General features: G+C 37.2%; 1 protein-coding gene across 1 annotated transcript in view; it reads right to left on the bottom strand.

The window, feature by feature from the left end:
• oys (lysophospholipid acyltransferase 6) overlaps positions 1-21,070 on the bottom strand; it is a 102,931-nt gene extending 81,861 nt beyond the window's left edge. The window contains exon 1 of the mRNA XM_085949797.1: positions 20,938-21,070. Within this exon, the coding sequence (XP_085805923.1) occupies positions 20,938-21,018 (81 nt within the window). The 5' untranslated portion in view covers positions 21,019-21,070. The remainder of the gene's footprint in view (positions 1-20,937) is intronic.
• Between the last annotated feature and the right edge of the window lie 1,366 nt (positions 21,071-22,436).

Below are 22,436 nucleotides of genomic sequence, written 5' to 3'. Positions count from 1 at the left end.
CAAACGTCTTTTTATGATGACAATAGTTGCCCGCGTGACCTCTCTTCTGAATAAAAACTGTTTCCTCGTATCAGGCTTAGCAGCCACCAAAAGCGAGGACTTCAAGACTAATCAATGAGCTCAGTAGAGACAGACATTTTCGGCGATGGCCTGAGCATTAAATTTTTTAAATTTAATCTTTTTGTTTAATTTTCCTTATTCTAAGATTAATGGATAGTTTGCAATCGTATTACAATCTGTTCTTTTTTAATCTAAATGTCACGATGTGAACGTCTTGAATTAATAATAATTTATTACATATATAATGCTTTAAATAAATAAATACCTTCTCCTGCACAGCAGACTCTTACCACGACTGAAATTATTAGCTAGGCACAAACAGATTGATAAAAAATACCTCCTCGAAAAGTCACGTCTGTATAAAAATCCCTTTCTATGTTAGGCATATTTCACACCTACACTGTCGATAATTTTACCGTGTTTACGGTCCTACGTAGGACTGCTATGGAGTACCTATGGACTATCTCGATCAGCGAATTGGTGTTACGTTTAGTTTTGTCATACGGGCATTTTCGCCAAAGTTTGTACATTGCGTTTTTGGCATGTCCCATGACTTTGATTGATTTTTTCATAGTTATTATATTATAAAATGTTGGAAAGTTATGTACTTTTAACATGCAAATTTATTAATTTACTCTATTCAATCAGTTAAATACAACTATCTGACCTGTATATATTTTTAATTGATTATTTAGATCGAAAGGTAGTGCGATTTTACCATGTCCCACCCATAAATTCAAATAAACAAAGTCTGATTTCGTCATTAATTTTGAGTGTGTAAAATTAAATTCGTAGTGTTTTCAACAGCTTACATTATATATTTTTGGAAAATATATAGTTTTTTCGTAAATTTGTACCAATATTGAAAAAAAATCACGTTTAAAGTGTGTCCCAGGATATTTGAAAAAGTGGAACTCCACATTCCGTTACCACGATTTTAGCATGAAGGCGAAAAATTTTCACTATAAATATGTTTTTTTTTTAATTAGCAACATTTTTGTATAACACTGATCGCCATGTACACTTTAAATTGTTGGTGTGTGTCGGTATCGCTATCGGAACAGGTTGCTTTCTGGGTTGGTCATTTAAGAAGTTCCACTACTGTTACCACGATTTATAAGGTAAGAAAACACATATTTCTATTTCACATACTACACATATGGAGCTTATCTTTCATACTACAGATATAATAAAACATATCGCAGGTTTAACAATAAAACTAAGCTAAATTTTGGCTTCAAACACTTCTGAAACAGAATCCGTTACTTCCATTCCGAAACTATATTGGTGGTAACGTATATGTGGAATGTAAAAGTAACGAAATGGCATGCATAAAGTTGGGTTTACAGTGTGTGTTTAGTTCTTCATAGATTATAAAAAAAATTATTTTGTCTGTTCGTATGAAAAACAAAAATATTTTCATTAAAAAATATAGAAAATAACCTGACTATAATATAATAATATAATAAAGATTAAAAAAGTATGTGATATGTCTGAATACGCAAAAATAGCGCACATAAAAGTATGGAAGTAAGGAAAAGAAAAAACACCAGACTGAAATAATTGCGAGACAGGCACTGGCTCTGTCATACTCTTTCTGTTATACGCCACCAAAATTTTAAAACTTCTCCATACATTTTAGGCATAGAAATTTATAAAAATGTATGAAAAAGTATTTTTTTGTCACGTTTAACAGAAATGTGTACTCGATTAGATTTAATACCTAGAACTGTAGGTATTCACGAAATGTCAGAAAAGTACGTCTTGATTACAATCAACCTGTATAGCTACATTTTATGTTGATGAATACAATTAAATTTCAAGACAACATAAAGTCGAACTTGGTTATTACGAGGAAGATGGGACCGACTGAATTTGCTTGTTATAAGCGTTACTCGTTATATCAGAGAATAGGTATTTTTAAATGAGCATGTCACATTACACAAAAAGTCGAAAATAAAAAATTTGGAAACCATCGTAAAAATCCCCGAAACGAGCATGGCATTCATAAACTACAAAAGAAGTTGTTTATTGTAATTAACGCTGGTAGGTACCTACGGACTTCACAAACCTTGGATTTTTCAACCATATGCGTGGATACTTTTTTATTATTGTCGGTGAAACACCAATAAGGTAGGTACTTAGACACTTTACTAGTGTCATAAACGTAATCCGACCCCGGCGGCATCCTGTCCAATCGGATTTTATTGCTTAGGGTCGAAATGTTTTAAAACGGTCGACACATTAACAGTATTTTAGCTCGGTATATCCGATAAGTTGCTCGTTATAACAGTGAAAAAATTAAATGTATGGCGAAAATCATAAACCAATTGTCAACAAATGTTTCGTTATTACATCCGAGATCTCGCTATGTCCGAGATCGTAATAACCGAGTTTGACTATAATTATTTTCGTAAAAGTTATATACTCCGTGCCGCGCTAGGAACTCGCGTCTGAATCCCTTGCTGTTAATTTGCTTAAAAATATTTTTTATCTGAGTTACAAATAATATAAATGCCAAATAAAGTTATGGTAATGTATAGTGTGTCAAAATTATTACCTACCTTATTTTACAAGTATTGTGAAATTTATTATAAAATATGTCTATTTTAGTGATTAAGTTTGATTTGTTTTGTTATTTTGACGCACGTTGAATATTTATCTGTCTATCAAAAAATTCAAATAAATTTCATAAAACAAAAATTTGTTTTTATAGTAACATGTAACTTAAGCTTTACAAATTACACTCCGTTACCATTTCGTTCCATTCCGAAAATGTCCCCAAAAAAGTTGAACGTTAACTATTTTTCATTTGATTATTAAATAACGAAACTTATTTATTTTTCCAATAAAATTTAGTAAAAGTGATTATTGTCTTTAAAAAAATAGCAGAACGAACATTGATTGGTTTTTTCAAATACTAAAGGAAAAATGCTCTGCCATTATAGACATAGGGTAACGGAGGGGAACGAAATGTGCCCAAGAATTAAAATTCAATAATATTTTTTGACTATTTGTAGTTTTATTTTGAAGTGTATGGTTTTTTTAATCTAATAGAGCTCTTTTAAGTGATAAAAAGTGTTTCATTCATGTTTTAAAAGCTAAGTTTCGTAGTCACGGAACGGAAACTTATTATGCCCAATTTCATAATAAAAATGATATAAATATTGTATTAATCAATATTTTGCTGAAAAATTGCTATCATCAATTCAGCAATAGAACAAGGAATCTGCTAGCTATATAAAAATGGTTAATTTGAGTGAAAAAATAATATTACCCAAATTTCAAACATGTACAAACTTTGGCGAAAATGCCCATACATATTACACGACACTACCCAAAGGCAACATTTTCTTATTATTATTCCACGTTTTCGATTTTTTGAAACTACGTAAATCACAATTTTTTGCCATATAACCAGTGGCGGCTCGTGGATAAGATATTTGGGAATGCTGCGGTAGATTAAAAATAAAAATAAATGTTTATTTGGATTATAGTTTACTATTAACATCAAAATTAAATATAAATAATTAATTATATTAATAATTAAAATAAAGAACTTTGCATAAATTGCTTGCAGAAATAAATTTTAATAATGTTAATAAATCATTATAGATACATTTCTTTCGTCGCTGTGGCGCTGTCTGATCTGTCCGTCTGATCCGCAGTACCGATTAGGCTTCCATTTGCGAGCACCGCTGCCCGCGCCCTCCTTCGCCCACACGAGGATATTCTATTAAAATCGGTACTGTGTAAAATCAAGTACCTACCGCGGTGTTTGCTAATATTATTGGACATCGGATGTATCGATGCGCGGGTGAGCTGATTACACGCTTAATAATATTGATATTTTCACATAATATACATAAATTTATGTATATTATATAACATTTGTCTCAATTTGCTTGGGGGTGCGCAGTACCGCAGTGCATATGGACGAGTCGCCACTGCATATAACCTACGCTTTAAAATGAATACATTTTTAATAACACAGTTAGATACAAGTATACCTACCGGTGAGGAAACTACCTGCTTTGTGAAGATAAAAGATTACAAGGTGTGTTATAATTTATAACGAACAAAAAGACTAACAATACACATTTAGACCGTGATCAACGAGCGATTAGTTAAAAACATATCTACGATAGATAACGCCGAGAAAGGTGGAACAATTTTTGTTGTGGCATATTTGGATTAAGGTCCTATTCGAGGATATGAGAAAACAGATCAAGCAGCCTCTTCTCACATCATATATTACTACGTTTATCTGGCGTGCCCTTCAGCCTCGTATCCACCAGAGGACAAAATGTCCCTCAACAAGATGCGCTAGAGTTTACGTGACACTGCAACGTTGCACACTATCCCAACGTTGCACGCAACATAGTGCGGCATTTCTACGTAATGCCGGGTCCACACTGGCAACATGTCACGCGACAACCTCGTTAAATTTTACGATACGTATGATAATTATCGTAAAATTTAACGAGGTTGTCGCGCGACATGTTGCCAGTGTGGAGCCGACATAACGCAGGACATGTTGCATGTTGTCGCTTCGCAAGAGAGCGCACGGGGCGCGCATCTGTTGTTGGCAAGTTGTAGACGGGTGTCCAACATGTCGCTCAACATGAGTCACTCGAATATCCACTCTTATTTCTCTTTGTAGTAAGTAGTACCACACCCACCGCCTTTTCTTTTTCTTACGTTTTGACAAAATACTCATTGGAATAAATATGTACGCAGCACTGACCAACACAACGTCCTTGGGCGACATTACTGCGACAACTAATGCGACGATACGGGTCCTGGTGAGTCCCTCAGCGTTGCCATCTTTTCAAAGTGGAATTATAGTACAGAGCCTCCAAAATTATAGTATTTGGGGAAAAAATATAGTACACGTTGTCATCTGTTGAGAATGTGTAGGTTTTTTTGTTTCCCAGAAAAAAAAACGAAGAATTTGAGAAACTCCGAGACTCCCTTTTAGTTAGGTACCTCTTCCGACCAAAAATGCTTACCGCAGAATTCAAGAAATTTCATTTTAAATCTAAGTCAAGGGATTTTTTTACATTTTGTTTTTCAAGGATTTTTTCCCCAAATCTTCTTATATTGCGAAATTATAGTACCTACTTTTTACAAATTTTTTTAGGCGTACTATACCTGTTTGATATGTACATAGTGCGCGGACCAAAATTATAGTACAAATACTATAATTATAGTACGGTTGGCAACACTGTGGTGTGTACAAGCAAAATGTACCGTGACATTGTTCCCGAGACATCGACTTATATGTTGAGCGTCATGTCCCGCGACATGTTGCTCCATTATTTGTCCCCTAGTGAATACATGGCTTTATGCTACGGGTACCTCATGACTCTTGAGAGTATCTACAGTGCTATTCCAATTAGTCAACACGATAACACGGATATCGCCCGGGCCACTATGTCAATAAATAAATTTGAACTACACTTCGTAAAAAATCTGTTATTATTACAGCTTCCACGCTGTAGGTAGATAGATGCCTTAGGGCCGAACATGATACATATTAAATTTATTCTACCTTTTCAAGGTAAACGTTAAATAATCGTCTAGTTTCAAGTTTTCGCCACTGCTACATTCATTCATTCGATAAAACAGCACAAAAATCCAATATTTTGTTTCATCGGTATTCGAATGAGAGAAAAACGATCTTTTTTAAGTACATTATTAGCATGACAGTTTTTCTGACGAAAGTAAAAAATATGAATAGATTAAATAAATCTGATGAATAATCATCTGTTTTGAATCAGCTCTGCTTGATTAATTTCGCTTTTAAATTAAATAGAGGTCACTATCAAGTGGCAGGGCTGCCATATTTTTCTATGCTGATTAATGATTATATTTAGTACAAAAATGTGTAAACGGTAGGTATGTATAGTATGTCTAGTAATGAATACTTGAAAACCATAGTATTATTGGCATATTGACGTGAATTTATAGTATAACCTACGTTTTTACATTTTTCACGGAATCAATATTATAGTATGTTGTACCATGCGGTGCGGTTTTGCAAAATTGGCACAATATAAGTATGCGAGTGCCTACCTTCATTACCTTGATTAAAAAATATATTTTCTAAAAATAAAACATTGAACAGTATCATCAATAATGATTGAATTTTATATGAATATTTAGGAATAATTTAGACATGCGTCACATCTACAGCATCTATCACGGGTCAAGGACGATTTGGCACCGGACAACTGGACGCCATGGAATTCGAAAATAAATAGACGTTAGGTACTTATAGGTACTTTAAAAAATATATTCAATATTACTATTTATACTTCAATGATTATGTTATGATTTAATAGTTGGTAAGAATGTAAATATGCAGACGTAAACAATGATTTAATCGTGCATATGTTTAAGTTCCAACGAAAAAAGAGTTTTTTCTTTTATATAAAGCCTTAGGCATGGTGATTCTCAATCCGCGATAAAGAATACAAAAATGAATTCAAACTACCAAGTAGTAGATAGAAACTGATTAAAATACCTCGTCTACACGTGTCTACGACAGTGCGGCGTCCAATTGTCCGGAGGCCAGTCGTCCCATTCCCTCTATTCACAGAACAGAATTCCGACACGCTATACCCAAATACACTACATTTTGTCGCAGGGGTTTGAATGTGTGAGTGTCCTACGAAAATGAACCAGGCATTATAGAAGTGCAATAGTGTATGTTACAACCTTCAAATACACCAATATTGCATGAGCGTCAGTGCATGCATAAACCGAGAGCAGTTGTAAGAACGAAGGACAAGCGTATTCTTGACACGTGTTTAAGTTTATCCCATATTCTTCCACACTCGAGTTCGGTTGCCTGTTACTCCACACCCGTTAGCTATTTCAGCTCCCATTATTTCTGAGTTCCCTTGCATATATGAACCGCACGCCATTATATATAATAATAAATATAAGTATAATATTATCTAGTGTATCTGTATTGTCTGTACAATTGTCACCTGTATGGCAAAAAAGCAGACAGTATTTCATTTTTAATGGACTCGGTTCACTTTAGAAATGGTCATCCCAAACGTCAGCGCTGACATTTTCTTTTATGCGCCCATTGCTAACATTGTGACGATGGAAAGATTTGTGACGTCTGCTTTTTATTAACACAAAGTGGCACTCAATTATTTTATTACGGGCCTGTGTAGGTTAGGCACCTACATACACTTAAATAGTATAATGTCACATGTTTTCGCACCGTCAATATGCGAAGCGTGAAGGAAAGGGTGACCACAAAACTCACAATAACATGGAGTAGTAAAGTTCCTAGACTTACTTAGTTGCCGGATCACTTCAACGTGAAATGTTGTATCAGAAATATATGGCCGTGTATTACAGACCGTCCAACCTCTTTGGGTCGTATAGTACTGACATCAAATTCATGTCTAAATAAAACACGGTTCTTATCGGTTTACCTTTACAGGAAGCCAGCAGCAAACAAATTTTGAAAATACCCGATATACCTACTGGATTATTTGTTAGGTTAGGTTAGGTTTTTATTCTTGAATTTTGCCAAAATCAGCTATGAAAATTCGATTAATGTTCATATTGAATGAAATAAAATTGGAGACCGTATAGGGCAGAGCGGGGTCACTTGATTATGATTTTGCTCAAAGCAGTATGGCTTCTAATTAATGAAGAAATAAGAAATGATATCTTTTAAACCAGTTAAGTTGTTTATTTGGTCATGTAACTTCATCAAAAAACTGTAACAAAGACGATGTTTACAAGACTAAATTTACATTAATGTCACAAATGCCAGATGGCTCAGTTGACCCCACTAGGTGGGGTCAACTGAGCCACCCAATGGGGTCAGTTGAGCCAGTGGGCGTAGAAAGGTTTTTTTCATCAGAGCAATATTATATAAAATACAAACAAAATCTTTCTTAAATCTTTAATCCAAGTTATTAGAAAACAATAGGAACATATAGTTATACTTGTCTGTACTTTTTTCTTCTTTTGGAGATTTTTAGTTTTCTTAACAGGTCGTGTCTCTTCCATCAGATTCAGATGAACTACGTTAAAGTGCCCACCACCACCCGTCATATATGCACAACCGTGTATATGCACGGCCGCTTTCTATGACGCTTTAAACGTGTCTGAAAGAAGTGATTTTAAGTGCTCATTCCGTCCCGAGACGGAGCCGCACGGGACTGATGCTGCAACCATGCACCGTAGTGCTTAAAGAAGAAAGTTAAGAAAGAAAATGTTTGTTTTTGGACTGGCTCTGCTGTCCGCTGACGTTAAGCGCTTTGTGTACCCGCATACTGAGTGTCACGAATTGAAATGGATGAGTCTACAGAAGAGTCGGGACTATCCCGCTCCCCATACGACGCTGCAAATTTCTCAAATGCCGCAAAGTTGGCCTCGGTTGCTACCAGATCTCCATGACCAATTGGGCCCGTGTGAGGACGGACCCTGGCAAACAGCTCCGCTCGTTCGAATTCCATAAGCGGGCAATCCCAGAGGATGTGTTCAACATCTTGGTGGTCATGCCCGCAGGTACAACCCGGCCCATCTACTATCAAGCCAAACTCGTGGAGTCTGGCGGCGAAGTTGCCATGGCCGGTGAGGAACTGGCTAATCCAGTGCGAAGGTTGGAGTCTTCTAGTTTGGTGCCTGCAGAATACGTCTGGAAAAAAACGGTAAGTGTGCCGCCCCTTGGGGGAGGCGGTCCACCTCGCCTGCCATGCCGCAAATGCGGTCTTGTACACAATGTCACTTACAGTCTTTCTGTAAGGAACGTCCTCGGATCTCTGCGGTGGTGTCAGATGGACACCGGCGAGTATTGTGCTGATCCCCCTCAAGAGGAGGGTGATCGATCCTCTGACTTGGACGTGCAGATCGAGGGGTAGCACCCCCGCGAGTACGGCAAGCGCGTCAGTAGAAGTTGTGCGGTAGGCTTTGGTAAGCGAGATCAGCGCAAGTCGCTGCCCGCTTAATAGTGCGCGTCTCACGAGAGTTAAGGAGTTTACTCGGGAATGCCAAATGCTGGAGGCGTAACCGGCAATTCCCATGAAAATTGCGCCGTATGCAACCTTAAGGGCTCTAGGCTTAAGGGCTCTAGGCTTAAGTCCCCAATTGCTGCCCGCCATTCGGGCCATTCTCTGATAGGCCGAATTGGCCTTAGAGACGGCCGTCTTGGCGTGGTGAACGAAAGACAGCTTGTCATCAAGAATTACTCCCAGATACGTAACCCTTTCGGAGAAACGCACTGAGGTCTGGCCAAAACGAACCGTGGGCGGCCGTCGAGTTATGTTGACCCGAGAACTACCCCTGAGGAGGACAGCTTCCGTCTTGCTCGGGGCAAAGGTCAGCTTGTTCAGCAACCCCCAATTAAGGATTCTGCCCAAGGCGTCCGTGGCTGCACGCTCAAGTGCCGGTCGGCTCGTCGCCCCAACAAGCAGGAGCAAGTCGTCGGCGTACGCAACGAGCGTGCAGCCCGGAGGCAGTGGCAGGGACAGAACGTCGTCAAACAGAATGTTCCACAGAAGGGGTCCCAGGACGGAGCCCTGGGGACACCCCATGGTGGTCCTCCTGTGAATCAGGCTGGGGCCGGAGTCGTAGGTTATCTCCCTATTGCTGAAGTAGCTTTGAACTAAGGCAAAGAGGTCCCCGGGGATCTGTTTCAGCCTAAGCTTTGCCAGAACCAAGGGCCACCACGCAGTATCAAACGCGCCCGCAATGTCGAGAAAAATCCCGGCAACGAGGTCCTTGCCAGAGCTCTCCACAGAATCGATCACAAAGCGAATCGCATCCTCGGTGGACTTTCCGGGTCTAAACCCAAATTGTCTTTGCGAGATTGGACAGTTTTCCGACAGGTGGGACTCAATCCTGCTGTTTATCAATCTTTCCAATATCTTCCCGAAGACGGGAAGGAGCGTAATCGGTCTATACGCTTTCGGGTCACAAGGAGGGCGACTGCCGGCTTTGGGGATCACCGTGAGATGACCCTTTTTCCAGCAGTCGGGGAATATGCCACTACTCATGCATTCTTTGTAGAGTTGCGTGATCTCGTGTGAGGCAAGAGACCACGCCCTTCTCGCTAGCGCGTTATCTATGCAGTCAAGCCCCGGGGCTTTGCCAATCGGGAGGCTGGCAAACAGGATCCCTAGTTCGGACATGGTAGTGGCTGCGGATCGCGGAGTGTTTAAGGGGAGCAGCGCATAGACGCGAAGCTGCTGAAAGCGGTCGTTGTCAATGTCGAGCGACTCGTTGTCCTGCGGGATAAGAGCATCCAACAGGACTGTGGCGGACTCTTCAGAGCTATTGGTGAACGATCCGTCGGGGCGCCGTACCGCCGACATGACTTTTCCGGGCCGTAAGCCCAGCTTCATCACGCGGAAGGGGGGGCCCCACGGATCATTGCCACCCATTTCAGTGACGAACTCTCTCCAGTGCACCTTCTTAGCCTTACTGATTGCCTTTTTGAACTTGAGTCTAGTGGTCCTGTAGGTGACCGCAAGCGGATGGTCCGCGTGCAGCGGCCCCTCCAGCGATCTTCGCGCTGCTTGTAAGGCCCTTCTGGCCCTCCTCATCGTGTCTCTCAGTCTTGTCAGTCTCGGCTTCCACCAGGGTGCGAGGTTCGGCGGTCTCGGGGTCGTCCTTCCGATAGTGCCCTCCGCTTTTTCAATCATGAGATTCGTGAGGTCCTCAGCCGCAGTGTGCATGTCCTTTGGCGGAGGGCGCGAGGCCATCCTGTCCAGACCCTCAGCAAACTCGCGGTCAAAACGTACCCAGTCGGTTCCCTTGGTTCTGAAACGCCTCGGCAGTGACTCGCTCACAAGTGGAGCGAGAGACGCGTGGCCCCTCTCGGTCCTGTAGGCGAACGTGATCAGACGGTGGTCGCTTGCTGACGCTTCCAAATGGACAGTCCAGTTCACGACGCGTCCGGCAGAACCAGTGGATATCAAAGTGACATCAATGTGAGATTCCCCATTGTTGGTAGAGAATGTGGCTGGACTATTAGAGTTATTCAGCACCGTCAGGTCGTGAGTTGCCACGAGTTCCTCGAGGGGCGCCGGATTGTCCCGGCCAGACCGCGGCCCCCGGGGGGCCCACAGCCATGATTGAACGTTGACGTCCGCTCCCACTATAATCTGTTTGCCGCGGCATGCAAACAGAATTTTACCGAGCTGCTCGACGCATTTCAGGATGTTTACGCTGAATTTAAAGTAAGAAGAGACCACCACAATGGAGTTCCCCGATCGGTCGGAGACCTCCGCTACGGCAAAGAGTTCGCTCGACAAGTGGGCAAGGTGTAGCACCACTAGGGTAGGATTCGCAACGAAGATGCAGGCCATGGACCCCAGGCCGTGGTGCATTACCCGACCCCCACTGAAACCCATTCAGATGAACTCTTCAGTGGGGGTCGGGTAATGCACCACGGCCTGGGGTCCATGGCCTGCATCTTCGTTGCGAATCCTACCCTAGTGGTGCTACACCTTGCCCACTTGTCGAGCGAACTCTTTGCCGTAGCGGAGGTCTCCGACCGATCGGGGAACTCCATTGTGGTGGTCTCTTCTTACTTTAAATTCAGCGTAAACATCCTGAAATGCGTCGAGCAGCTCGGTAAAATTCTGTTTGCATGCCGCGGCAAACAGATTATAGTGGGAGCGGACGTCAACGTTCAATCATGGCTGTGGGCCCCCCGGGGGCCGCGGTCTGGCCGGGACAATCCGGCGCCCCTCGAGGAACTCGTGGCAACTCACGACCTGACGGTGCTGAATAACTCTAATAGTCCAGCCACATTCTCTACCAACAATGGGGAATCTCACATTGATGTCACTTTGATATCCACTGGTTCTGCCGGACGCGTCGTGAACTGGACTGTCCATTTGGAAGCGTCAGCAAGCGACCACCGTCTGATCACGTTCGCCTCTTCAAAATAGCTTTCTTCACTGAAAGTTTCTTCGATTTTACTATCTTCTTGCTACCCTCACTTTTCCGTTTACTTTGTTCTGCAGCAAGCTGGTCCTTCTCAGGTGTATCTGTTACTTTCAGGTGTACGTTTGTTATGCCTCAAATGACCCCTTCCCCAAATTATTACTAATTGGATTGAGCCACCCAAAGAATATTGAAAATAGATTATTTTTGATACTGTCATCGCATAAACACACTATTGTTAAATCAAAATACATTTACTTGATTGCCGTAATACCACAGACATGTGCTTGAGAGTCTTGAGACCAAAAAGTATGAGGAACTGCTTTCTTTACTTTTGGCGTGAAAATAGTAACATCGCACGTTCACAGTCACATCGAACACCGGACGGTGACTGATGCAATTGCGGATTGGCTGCCTACCCCTCCTGCTTTGTTCGGAATCCACCGCTTGTATCTATAATGCAGCGTAAGAGTGATACTACGGGTGGCTCAGGTGACCCCGTGGCTCAAATGATCCCGCTCTGCCCTAGTATACGCTCATCTCTTTCCGACAAGAAAGCTGACGAACTGTGCTAAGGTGGAATGTTTTACGTACAATTTACATGTAAGCACATAGTTGGAGCTGTTTGAATCCCCAGTATATTCAAAGAATCACTTCAAATGAAAAAAATCGAATGGGGTTTGATTCTATCAAATCAAAAATCGGGATTTAATTATGGATAAAACAATATTAATTCACAACACTAAATATGTATATACATATATCCAATCGTCAATAACATACAATGACACAATAATAATTGTACAAATTGCAAATACAATATGCATGCGACTACGATGGCCGAACGGTTACCGCGACGGTTTATAATGTTGGGCAAATTCACATGATGGACCCAATATCGTCACTGTTCTGGCAGAAGCCACTAATTCGAAAAAATGACATATTGAGTTAGTTATACCAAAATGTTCCTTATTTCAAACTTTACCGTCTGGAAACCTTCTTAATAAATAAACAGTCTTTATTTTAAAGTCATCCTTTTTACGATTACTTAATAAACTCACATGATAGACTATTTCAAACATTTTAACAACTTCAAAGTCAAATTACTCAAAACTAGTATAATTCTCCAGTTAGTGTGTTCTGCCAGAACAGAGACTATATTATGTTGGGTAGTTGGCTAATATCCATCTCTCGTAAAGAACAAAAATCTTTACAAGTCTGTTTACTGGAAACCAGGCGGGAATAGCGGCAATTTTCATAGCTGATTTCGGCTAAATTCGTGAATTCAAGAATGGTAACCTAACCTAATCTAACCTAACAAATAATCCAGTGAATCGCTTATTTTCAAAATTTGTTTGCCGTTGGCTTCCACTAAATTGACTAAAATATACAACCCAAAAATCTTTTAATACAACCTTCACTCTGTCAGACAATATGAAACACAAAAATAATATCCTAGTTCCAGTAAATACAATCAGTAACTCGTTAGCTACTTTCTCTAAATGTTATCACCACCAATCGTTTCCATTAGCATATTATTGGGGAAGAATTTTTAGTGTTGCCACCAAGATGACAAAAAGATATTTTTTTTAGTTTACCTATGATAAGTAATTGTTAACGCTAGCAACTGAATGTGTATTATGAAGTGTCAACACGATCGAATTAGTTGCTGAAACGTTCCGTGTAATTGCTATTATTTAATGTCGACGATTGCTCACGAAATCTGATTGGGTTTGCGAGTCTGCTGGTCTAATTTTATTATTGTAGTATGCCTTTAGGTTTGGTTACCCGAGAAACTGGTGACACACACCCATCCATGTTCCAAGACCACGATACCGTAAACGACATAGATATACCAAACCAATGACAACACTTTTCCCTATAGGTACTTATTATGAATAATTGAGCGAAACACGTCAAATGTGTTGGTCATATCTTATCTATTATCATTATAATGGGCAGTTGGCAAAGTCAAAATAATATTATTGTATATTCAAGTATAAGAATTCCACATATCATTGCTAATTTTGTGTTTATGTCAGATCCAGCATTCTTTAGTTGTCATCCCCAGGTCAGCATCTTTGGCGGGCCTCCTACCTATCGCTAGGGTTGAAGGCAGTATGACGCTCTACAATAGTGTTTTCCAAATGGTGTTCTAGAATCTAGATACAATTTCAGTATTCAGTGTATTTTTGAATGCATCCATTAAGTGACATGGAGTTACCAAGTATCAATACATACAAATATCTAATAATAAAAAAATACATCTCACAACCACATCTTTTAATATATTCATATGCAAATAGAATAGCGACTTTTTTAACGGAACAAATTAGAACAAATTTGTGATGTGTGTTTATCTCACTTATCTGGTCGATTCACCACGCCGCGCCCCCAGGCCCCAGGCTAGAGCCCTGTCAACCCCCTCTGTGGGGGCCATACTTATCTCCACATATTTCAAAAATCAAAAATCAAAAATCGCATTTGGCTTGAAACATTAAATCTAGCGTTTAATTTTTTATCTCGTGACTAGATTTTAATTTTAATTTTTTCATACTCACTAAATCTAGATTATATTATTATACCTACATTCAATAAATAAGTATGGAATTTCACTCAAATTTAAAAAAAAAAAAAGAATAGATCTTCCTGGCGCTAAAACCCTACGTGGGTATTGGCCTCCTTCCCTTCAAGTTACGTCGCCCAAGGTCTTTCAATCCAACTCGCAGAGGTCTTCGTTTGCCTTCCGGATTCCAGTTGAATGACAGTTGACAGCACTGATCAGTAAGTAGGTTGGCCCTTTTCAAAACATAACGCTCCATAGGCCCTTTACCTTGTATAGTCACAAGAATGATCAAAATTAGAATAGGTTGTTGAACTCTCGTATGAAACGCAATATTGTGAAATGAGAATTGAGAATAATTTCAAATTGGCATTTGACACACTTAAAACACAGCTGTAGAAATTAATAATGACACATTACGAAATATAAAAAAATTATATTTTAAGTAAAAATATCATCACATTTTGAAATGATAGATAATAATATGATTCTGGGCACATGGCAATACGTGACATCACCCGAGAACATCCGATGTCTTTATAAATAGACCGATTATATGTTCGTATACATATGTCGCGAATTGCATCACCGCATATTAATTCAAAAGTTTGGAATACATAAACAACATACTAAGATTATATACAATTATTTTTTAAAACGTTAGAATAAGGAATATACACAAAAAACAACATGGCGTAGGTGTGATCGCTTCTTCTTCAACAAAATAACGTGACATGACTCCAAGCGTTTTGTTTTGCTTACGACAATTTATTCATAATATCTAATCATATCGATAGTCACACATAGAATCATCGGACCAGGATTATTATATTATATCATCATTATTAGTCATCATTGTCATCAATACATCTACATCATAATATATTCGACTTGGTTTCAAAGTCGGTTTACACCATTTTTTTTTTAAATATATTTTTTTGATTCTGGTTCTCGTAATACTTTTCGATGGTACAATTATGTACGCGTATTCATAAACTATCATTTTTTAATATAACTCCGTTTGTTAGTAAAGTAATATTAAACTGAAATCTGATATTGCAAAGTCGACATTTTTCAACATTTTCAAACTGTTTTTTAATTAATTTTAATGAATTTATGTATTTTTTCTAATAAGCTACTAGTGTTTGCAAAAAAAAGATTATATTTGCAGTCTTCGGTGTACTTTGAGTGTACTGTTTTTTGAGATTAACTCAAAATAGCGGAATATGCACATGACCGCCTTGGAAACCAATAGTCACAATAATCGACATAGCATTTTGTTGGTAGAGTTCCATTTTACAGTAGTCCATCTTAAATATCTTGAGGAGGGTGAAAACGGCGAACCTACGGGATTTCAGCTAGCATGATTAGGAAGATACAATAAACTGGCGAGCGATTGGGTTTCCTGAAAACACCGTGTTGTGTGGTGTCCATATGCTCCAACTAAGGACATGAATAAGGAAGAAGGGCGTGGTTTCAATTTGAATAATTTATAATGGCAGATAATTCCCGAGGGCATGAAAGTTAATCAATTCTAGCAAAAAAATCATTTCCAATGACACAGCTGTAAACTATTATAATGAAATATCTTCCAGAATACCATCTTCTATCATATTATTTGCGATAATTACTGGAATGAATAAGATGATCTTGTATATTTCTCGAAGTAAAATTTATATGTACCTACGACAACAATGTTATTAGTGTATGTCGATAGTCTTGATAATGGTGTTGCAGCCGAAATATGTAGATATAGACAAAAAGTCAATTCTGTTAATATTCTCTATTGCGCATGAAAGTAATATAAATTTACATATTCGATTAATAAGCCGCAAATTCCACAACTTATATTAAATGCTTATGAAGTCACGTGATTCCTTTAATGATAATATGACGCCATGTGACAATTAATAGTGACATTAAGCATTTATCACTCTGGCATGTCAAGGTAAAACACCCAAGTAACAATTTGTGTATTATTTTACGAGAAAGCATTAACTCTCAATAGTATACTAAGTTTGTAAACGATATTTTAATACCATAAAAACGATTTAATCAGGTGATTAAAAGTCTCCAGATCTACCGTAAGGTATTTGTTCCGAGTAAAACCGATTAAACCGGTAGTTTTTAATCTTTTCATTCCACGGCGCCCTCAGTGTAGGTACCTACCTATAAAGATTCTCCCCTAAAGACGATGTTATGAGCAGTCGTCAATCGAATAGTTTATGTTCAGAATAATAATATTAGAGCTTTCTTGGGCTTTTCTGAAAGGTTTCGATCGGTGATTAGCCATTCAGAAGTGAAGTCATATTCGACTTCGAATCCATGTGTGCCTGCGATAAGTAAAGAAGAGTGAAAATGTTAGATTGTCTGAAGAAGCTACCATCGAAGCATATTTACAAATCTATCATTGCGATTGTGGATTGACACATTGAATAAAGATTGTATGGAATTATTTTTTGCCTGCGGCGTCATGTTGACTACCACTGAATTAACAATAAATAATCAAGAACGTCTCCTCCGACTAGTGGAAATTGAATCGAGGGGCATAATATTATTATATGTACATAGTTATCAGTTTTAACACAATTGTGAAATGAAATTATCTGATTCCTATTGTTTTGCGAGCGTGGAGTGTTTGGCACGACACAATATGAGAACATTTCTGTTTGCTAAAATGAATATAATAATACAGTATGTTGGTGTACATTGATTTGGATAATTATAATGCGTTTTCACTTTCAGATTTGGCAAGAGCTTCCCCTGTGGCGAATGGAAAAGGTATCTGTAACATTTTAATGTGTTCCAGAAATATTTTACTGAAAACTTTTCATGAGAATGACTCAAGTCTTCAGTGCTCACTCCCAAGTAAATATACTTATATATATTTAATACTACTTAAAACGCTCTTATACCTATATTTATGTTTCCACACTTTCGTAATAAGTGTATCTATAGAGTGTAGATTATAGAATAATTTATAAAAAAAAACCCACTGTAACTGAATAATTACCAAGTTTAGTAGATACTAACATAGTTTGTTGGATTCGCGGGAGAAAGGTATGGATTTTTTTGGTGCAAATACTACAACAAAACACTGTTCAAATGAGGTAATGAAGTTAGTGCATCGTAAACCCAAAATTCGTGGCGAATCGGTGTTACGCCAGTTGATCGAAGGGACCATGTTACAATCATCGAGATGATATTATTATCGAGGATGAAAAAAATTCAAATAAATAAATAAATTAGTCGAAACTACATGCTAGCACACTTTGGCCACATGACATGATATCCCGAGAGGCGGATCCTGTATCCTGATAGACATCTCAGTGGTCAAAACTGCAGACAAGAACATGGCACGGAATGAAGATATTTGGTCATGTTAAGCTTAGGTCAGTGGCGAGGTTGGGCCCGAAGACACCCGAGGTTGACTGATTTTGAGACATAGTAAAAATACTAAAAAAAAAATCATACATTCCAACTATCAACGTAGGTACTTAATAACATCAATGATGTATCTCTTTCCTAGAATCACACGAACCTAAAAATAATTAATATTGAAGTGCTGATGACACATAATAACATTTATAGTTCATTTTCTGTGTACAGTAACTACATTCCTATCTGTTTCAAGTGGTTATTATAATATTATGCTGATGTTAGTTGCAGGAATTTTGTTATGCTTTGGGTAATATTAATATATTGTATAATACTCGATTTGTCAAAAATGAGCACCTATTGAAGATTTCGGTATACTATATTTAAACTGATTTTTAACTGTTTCTAGGCCCCCTTTTAAATCTTCTGACGAATCGATTGCGTCATAATATGTTGTTTCAAATAACCATATAAACCACTAAATAACTGCGAGTCTGTATAAACCGCATTTATCGTTAAATTTATATAAGTGTACAGGTGATAAATACTGATCAATGGTTCCAAAATCACGGCAATGTAAAATTTACCAAAATCATCGCTGACGCAACCCCCCCCCCCCCCCCCGATAACAGATTTGGCATAAAAAGGAGAAGAAATGGGTTGCTTCAAATAAAAACATAAAACGCCAAATAATTGCTTGAGTTTGCTGCACAAGTAATGTTCATAAAATGAATATAATGATGAATAGATGATAATGCTTTTAAAATCATAGACTACATTGGAAAACGTGATATTTTAAACATACTCGTAATAATAATTAATTGCAGTCTTTTATAGAAATTTAACTGTTTTATTTTTGCGGTGCGCGATAATCATTATTTATATTGCACTGCCCGTAACTATTAATTATTATTACGTAGTTGTTTATTTTGTAATTCAATTTAGCGACAACGTTTTCGTGAAGACTTTCCTTTTGTTTACTATTTACGTAGGTACCAATCTAACGAGTCTTTAATAGATTCTGACGCAAACCTCTGAATACAATATGTACACTGATATTGTGCAGTTGGTATACTTGATACATATGATTAAGTAGGAGGTACCTACATTAATAATTAAATTATTATGGTTTATACTAAACTTTATAGTTTATAGCCATACACAACCGAGAGACGTGCATAAGAACAAAATTGAAATAAAAAATCATCCTACCTATACATTTTAATAATATTGTTAGATAGAATCATGTAAAAACATAAATAACAATACCTACCACAAGTAAACAAAGTAATGTTGGTATCAACTGTTAACACCATAATATTTATTTTTTTACAACTGACATATAAAATAATACCAACAAAAATAACATGAACTTTTCTACAGAGTTACCAATACATTATTATTAAATACAAATACAATATATTAAAACTTTCTGGAATCGCTGTCAATGTATGTAGTACAAAAAGTATGTACGACTCTCTCTATTATAATTAAATTATAGTATAGAAACTATAGAATTATAGATAGCTCAATATAATTCATAATAACATATTTTTACAAGCTAACACATAATATCTTGAAAACCTGAAACAGACAGAGTAATAGGTACCTAGTAAGTAAGTAAAGATACGTTTTTATTTTAATGTCAAAAATAATTCGATTCATTTTTATCGTTATTATTATAGGTAAATATTGTAAATAATATTATGTTATTATCTGAAAGCAAATAAATTGAGGACAATGGAGATCACGACCTTTCGGTATACAATAATTATTATTCGTATTAAACAGTTTTTGTGTACTACATAACATTTATAATAAATTAGTTTTAAAACATGTTATTCATTATTGAAAAAATAGTGTATGCAGATTTTTGGTGAGAGGCAAAAACATCATGGTCAAGATCTAAAGTTTCGATATAGGTAGGTAGGTAAGTAATTCAAAAAGTTATAGCTGCATGTTGTTTTCTTTATTGTTCGAACGACCCTAGTATGTATAATTATAATTCCATACATTATGACAAATCGTGTTGTTAAGAAAAATCGTAGTTAAAAATAGTTATAGAAATTTGACACAAAAGCTGGTAGGTATAACACAATATTAATAAAAATATTAAACAGATTGAAAAAGATCTACTTTCCATGCAAATCTCCCGAAGGGGGCCCCGCGAGGAGTGTAAAAATTACATCCTAGGACCTAGAGATACATTGAATACGAATGAGTAGGTAATAAAATAATATAAATACACACACCAGTAAATTTGTTTAACTTAGTTACATTTTGAAGCTAATAATGTATGTATTCGCCGTGATCTAATATTTAGGTACCTACCTAGTAGGTATGTAAAATATTAATTTGAAACTTTAGAAATAGCATTTTATTCAATCGCTTCTAGTACGCATAGGTAAGGATGTATATTATATTATGCCTACTCTATGTACATACCTACCGTGTTTTGTTCTATTCCGGCTGTATTTATGTTGTATGGGAAATGTGCCCAATACGACTAGGTACATACAGTATCACCTTCCTTTGCTATGTTGTTATGAATGGAGTGACTAACTGTTGCTTTTTGGCTTATGCGATGTACATATTTATTTACGTGCAGGTCGAAGGATTTTTATGGAGTGTACGCTTAATATTGTACGGTTATTTAAATAAACTTATGAATTTCAACATAAATACGTCCATTGATGTACGGAGACTGCGAAAAATCACGCCCGTAAATGATTTTTTCGGTAAGCGGTATGTAAATATACGTAACAATGAATGAACGTATGATTCTCTCGCTATAAACTGGTATGATATAACGAAAATATGCAATTAGTCGACGAATCGCCGAATATAGTAGTATTGTTTGCTTTACGAAAGGTGCATATTTACACCGCTTATGTCAAAATAAACGGGGCATCCACTTTGGAAAGGACAATAATAAAACCTAGGAACATTTTGTCTGGCTGTATTTTAACTCGGATATTGATAGAATTATTTTTTATTTCACTCACCAGGTCAATAGGCAATCCGGTGAAGTCCGATAGCCATGAAAATGCTTTACTCCCATCGTACATATCGTGATTCACAAACATTTTTGACACCACCCGCGAATACCATTCGGACAGACGCTAATCGGCCAACTGAGCAGCTGAGAAGAAATCGCGCGCCGTGCTAGTATTTTTGCTCACAAACGTCCATCAAAAATATAAGACAGTATCCGTTAGAAATTTCATACACCATATTAAAGTGTATAACATTCTATACTACAACATATATATATTTATATTTCAGGATGAAATATATAGTAATACTTGCATTATAAAATAATAATAAAATACCAACAGCAACAATTATTGTGGTTGGGATGTGTATTATTGAAAATGATTATTATTTTTATTTTCACTGTTTGGTCCAAGATAAAATACCGTGTGTTCGGTCCAATACCTTCTGGCTTAACCACAATACATACATATGTAGGTATACAACATCAGTGTTGCCATATTTTGAAAGTGGAATTATAGTACAGTGACTTCAAAATTATAGTATTTCAGCAAAAAATATAGTACGCGTTGAATGACCAATAATATTCTGCATTTTCAAAAAATTAAACGTGGGGTAATTAACGTCTTGTTTTTTTTAGACAAAATATCCAGGAAGGGTAAGTAATTAACGTCTTGTTTTTTTAGACAAAATTCAAATGTTAAGTCAGTGGTTTCCAAACTTTATGTTACTACGCCTCCCTTTAAATAAATCTAATCTAGGCGCCTCCCTTCCCCCCGTATTTCATTAAATAATATAGACACCTTTTTAAATAGTCAACAATGTACCTACTTACGAATACAAAAAAAAAATAACAAGGTTTTAGTACTTATATTTATATTACATTATTAGCACAATCAATTTCAATAGTAGTCAATCCAAATTCACTTCGTTCATTGACAAATGGATTCTATCATGGACTCCACATCCTGAAGCAGACCCCCGGGTCAGGATTTTTCAACCACATATTTAAAATATTTAATTTCCGAAACAAAGCAGCGCCGCAGGCGACTTTTTTTACTATTAATAAAATAATGTGAAAAGTGCATTAGCAAAAAAACCAAGAACTAAGTAAATAGATTTTTGTTTGCTTTAATATATCTGGCGTAGAAATCATTTAAAAGTGGAGACATGGCGAACTTTTTTTTGTCATTTTGATTTCCTAAGCTCCAATTTGTTATGAATGCCTTCACTTTGTCGTTTTAAATCAGTGAATGCATTAGTGGTCCTTGGATTGATTTATTCACTCAAATTTCAACCAAATAGACAAGTTTAACAACAAAATTATCGTTCCTAAGCTAAAAAATTATGATTAATTAATTAATTAATTATCCTAAATTATGATTAATCTCACCCATTTATTTCATTTTTTTACGAGATAGCCATTGCGCTTCACAATAGTATAGAAGTGAGGGATTATAAAATTAGTCTCCATATTTGCAGAAAGGTTTGCAAACAACCTTTTATAGGA

The sequence above is a fragment of the Rhyacophila brunnea genome, unplaced genomic scaffold (assembly GCF_057557595.1).
Source record: "Rhyacophila brunnea isolate RB1 unplaced genomic scaffold, BYU_Rbru_1.0 scaffold_22, whole genome shotgun sequence".
Lineage (NCBI taxonomy): Eukaryota > Metazoa > Arthropoda > Insecta > Trichoptera > Rhyacophilidae > Rhyacophila > Rhyacophila brunnea.
Note: the sequence above shows the minus strand (reverse complement) of the source record. Positions and strands in the feature narration are given on the sequence as shown.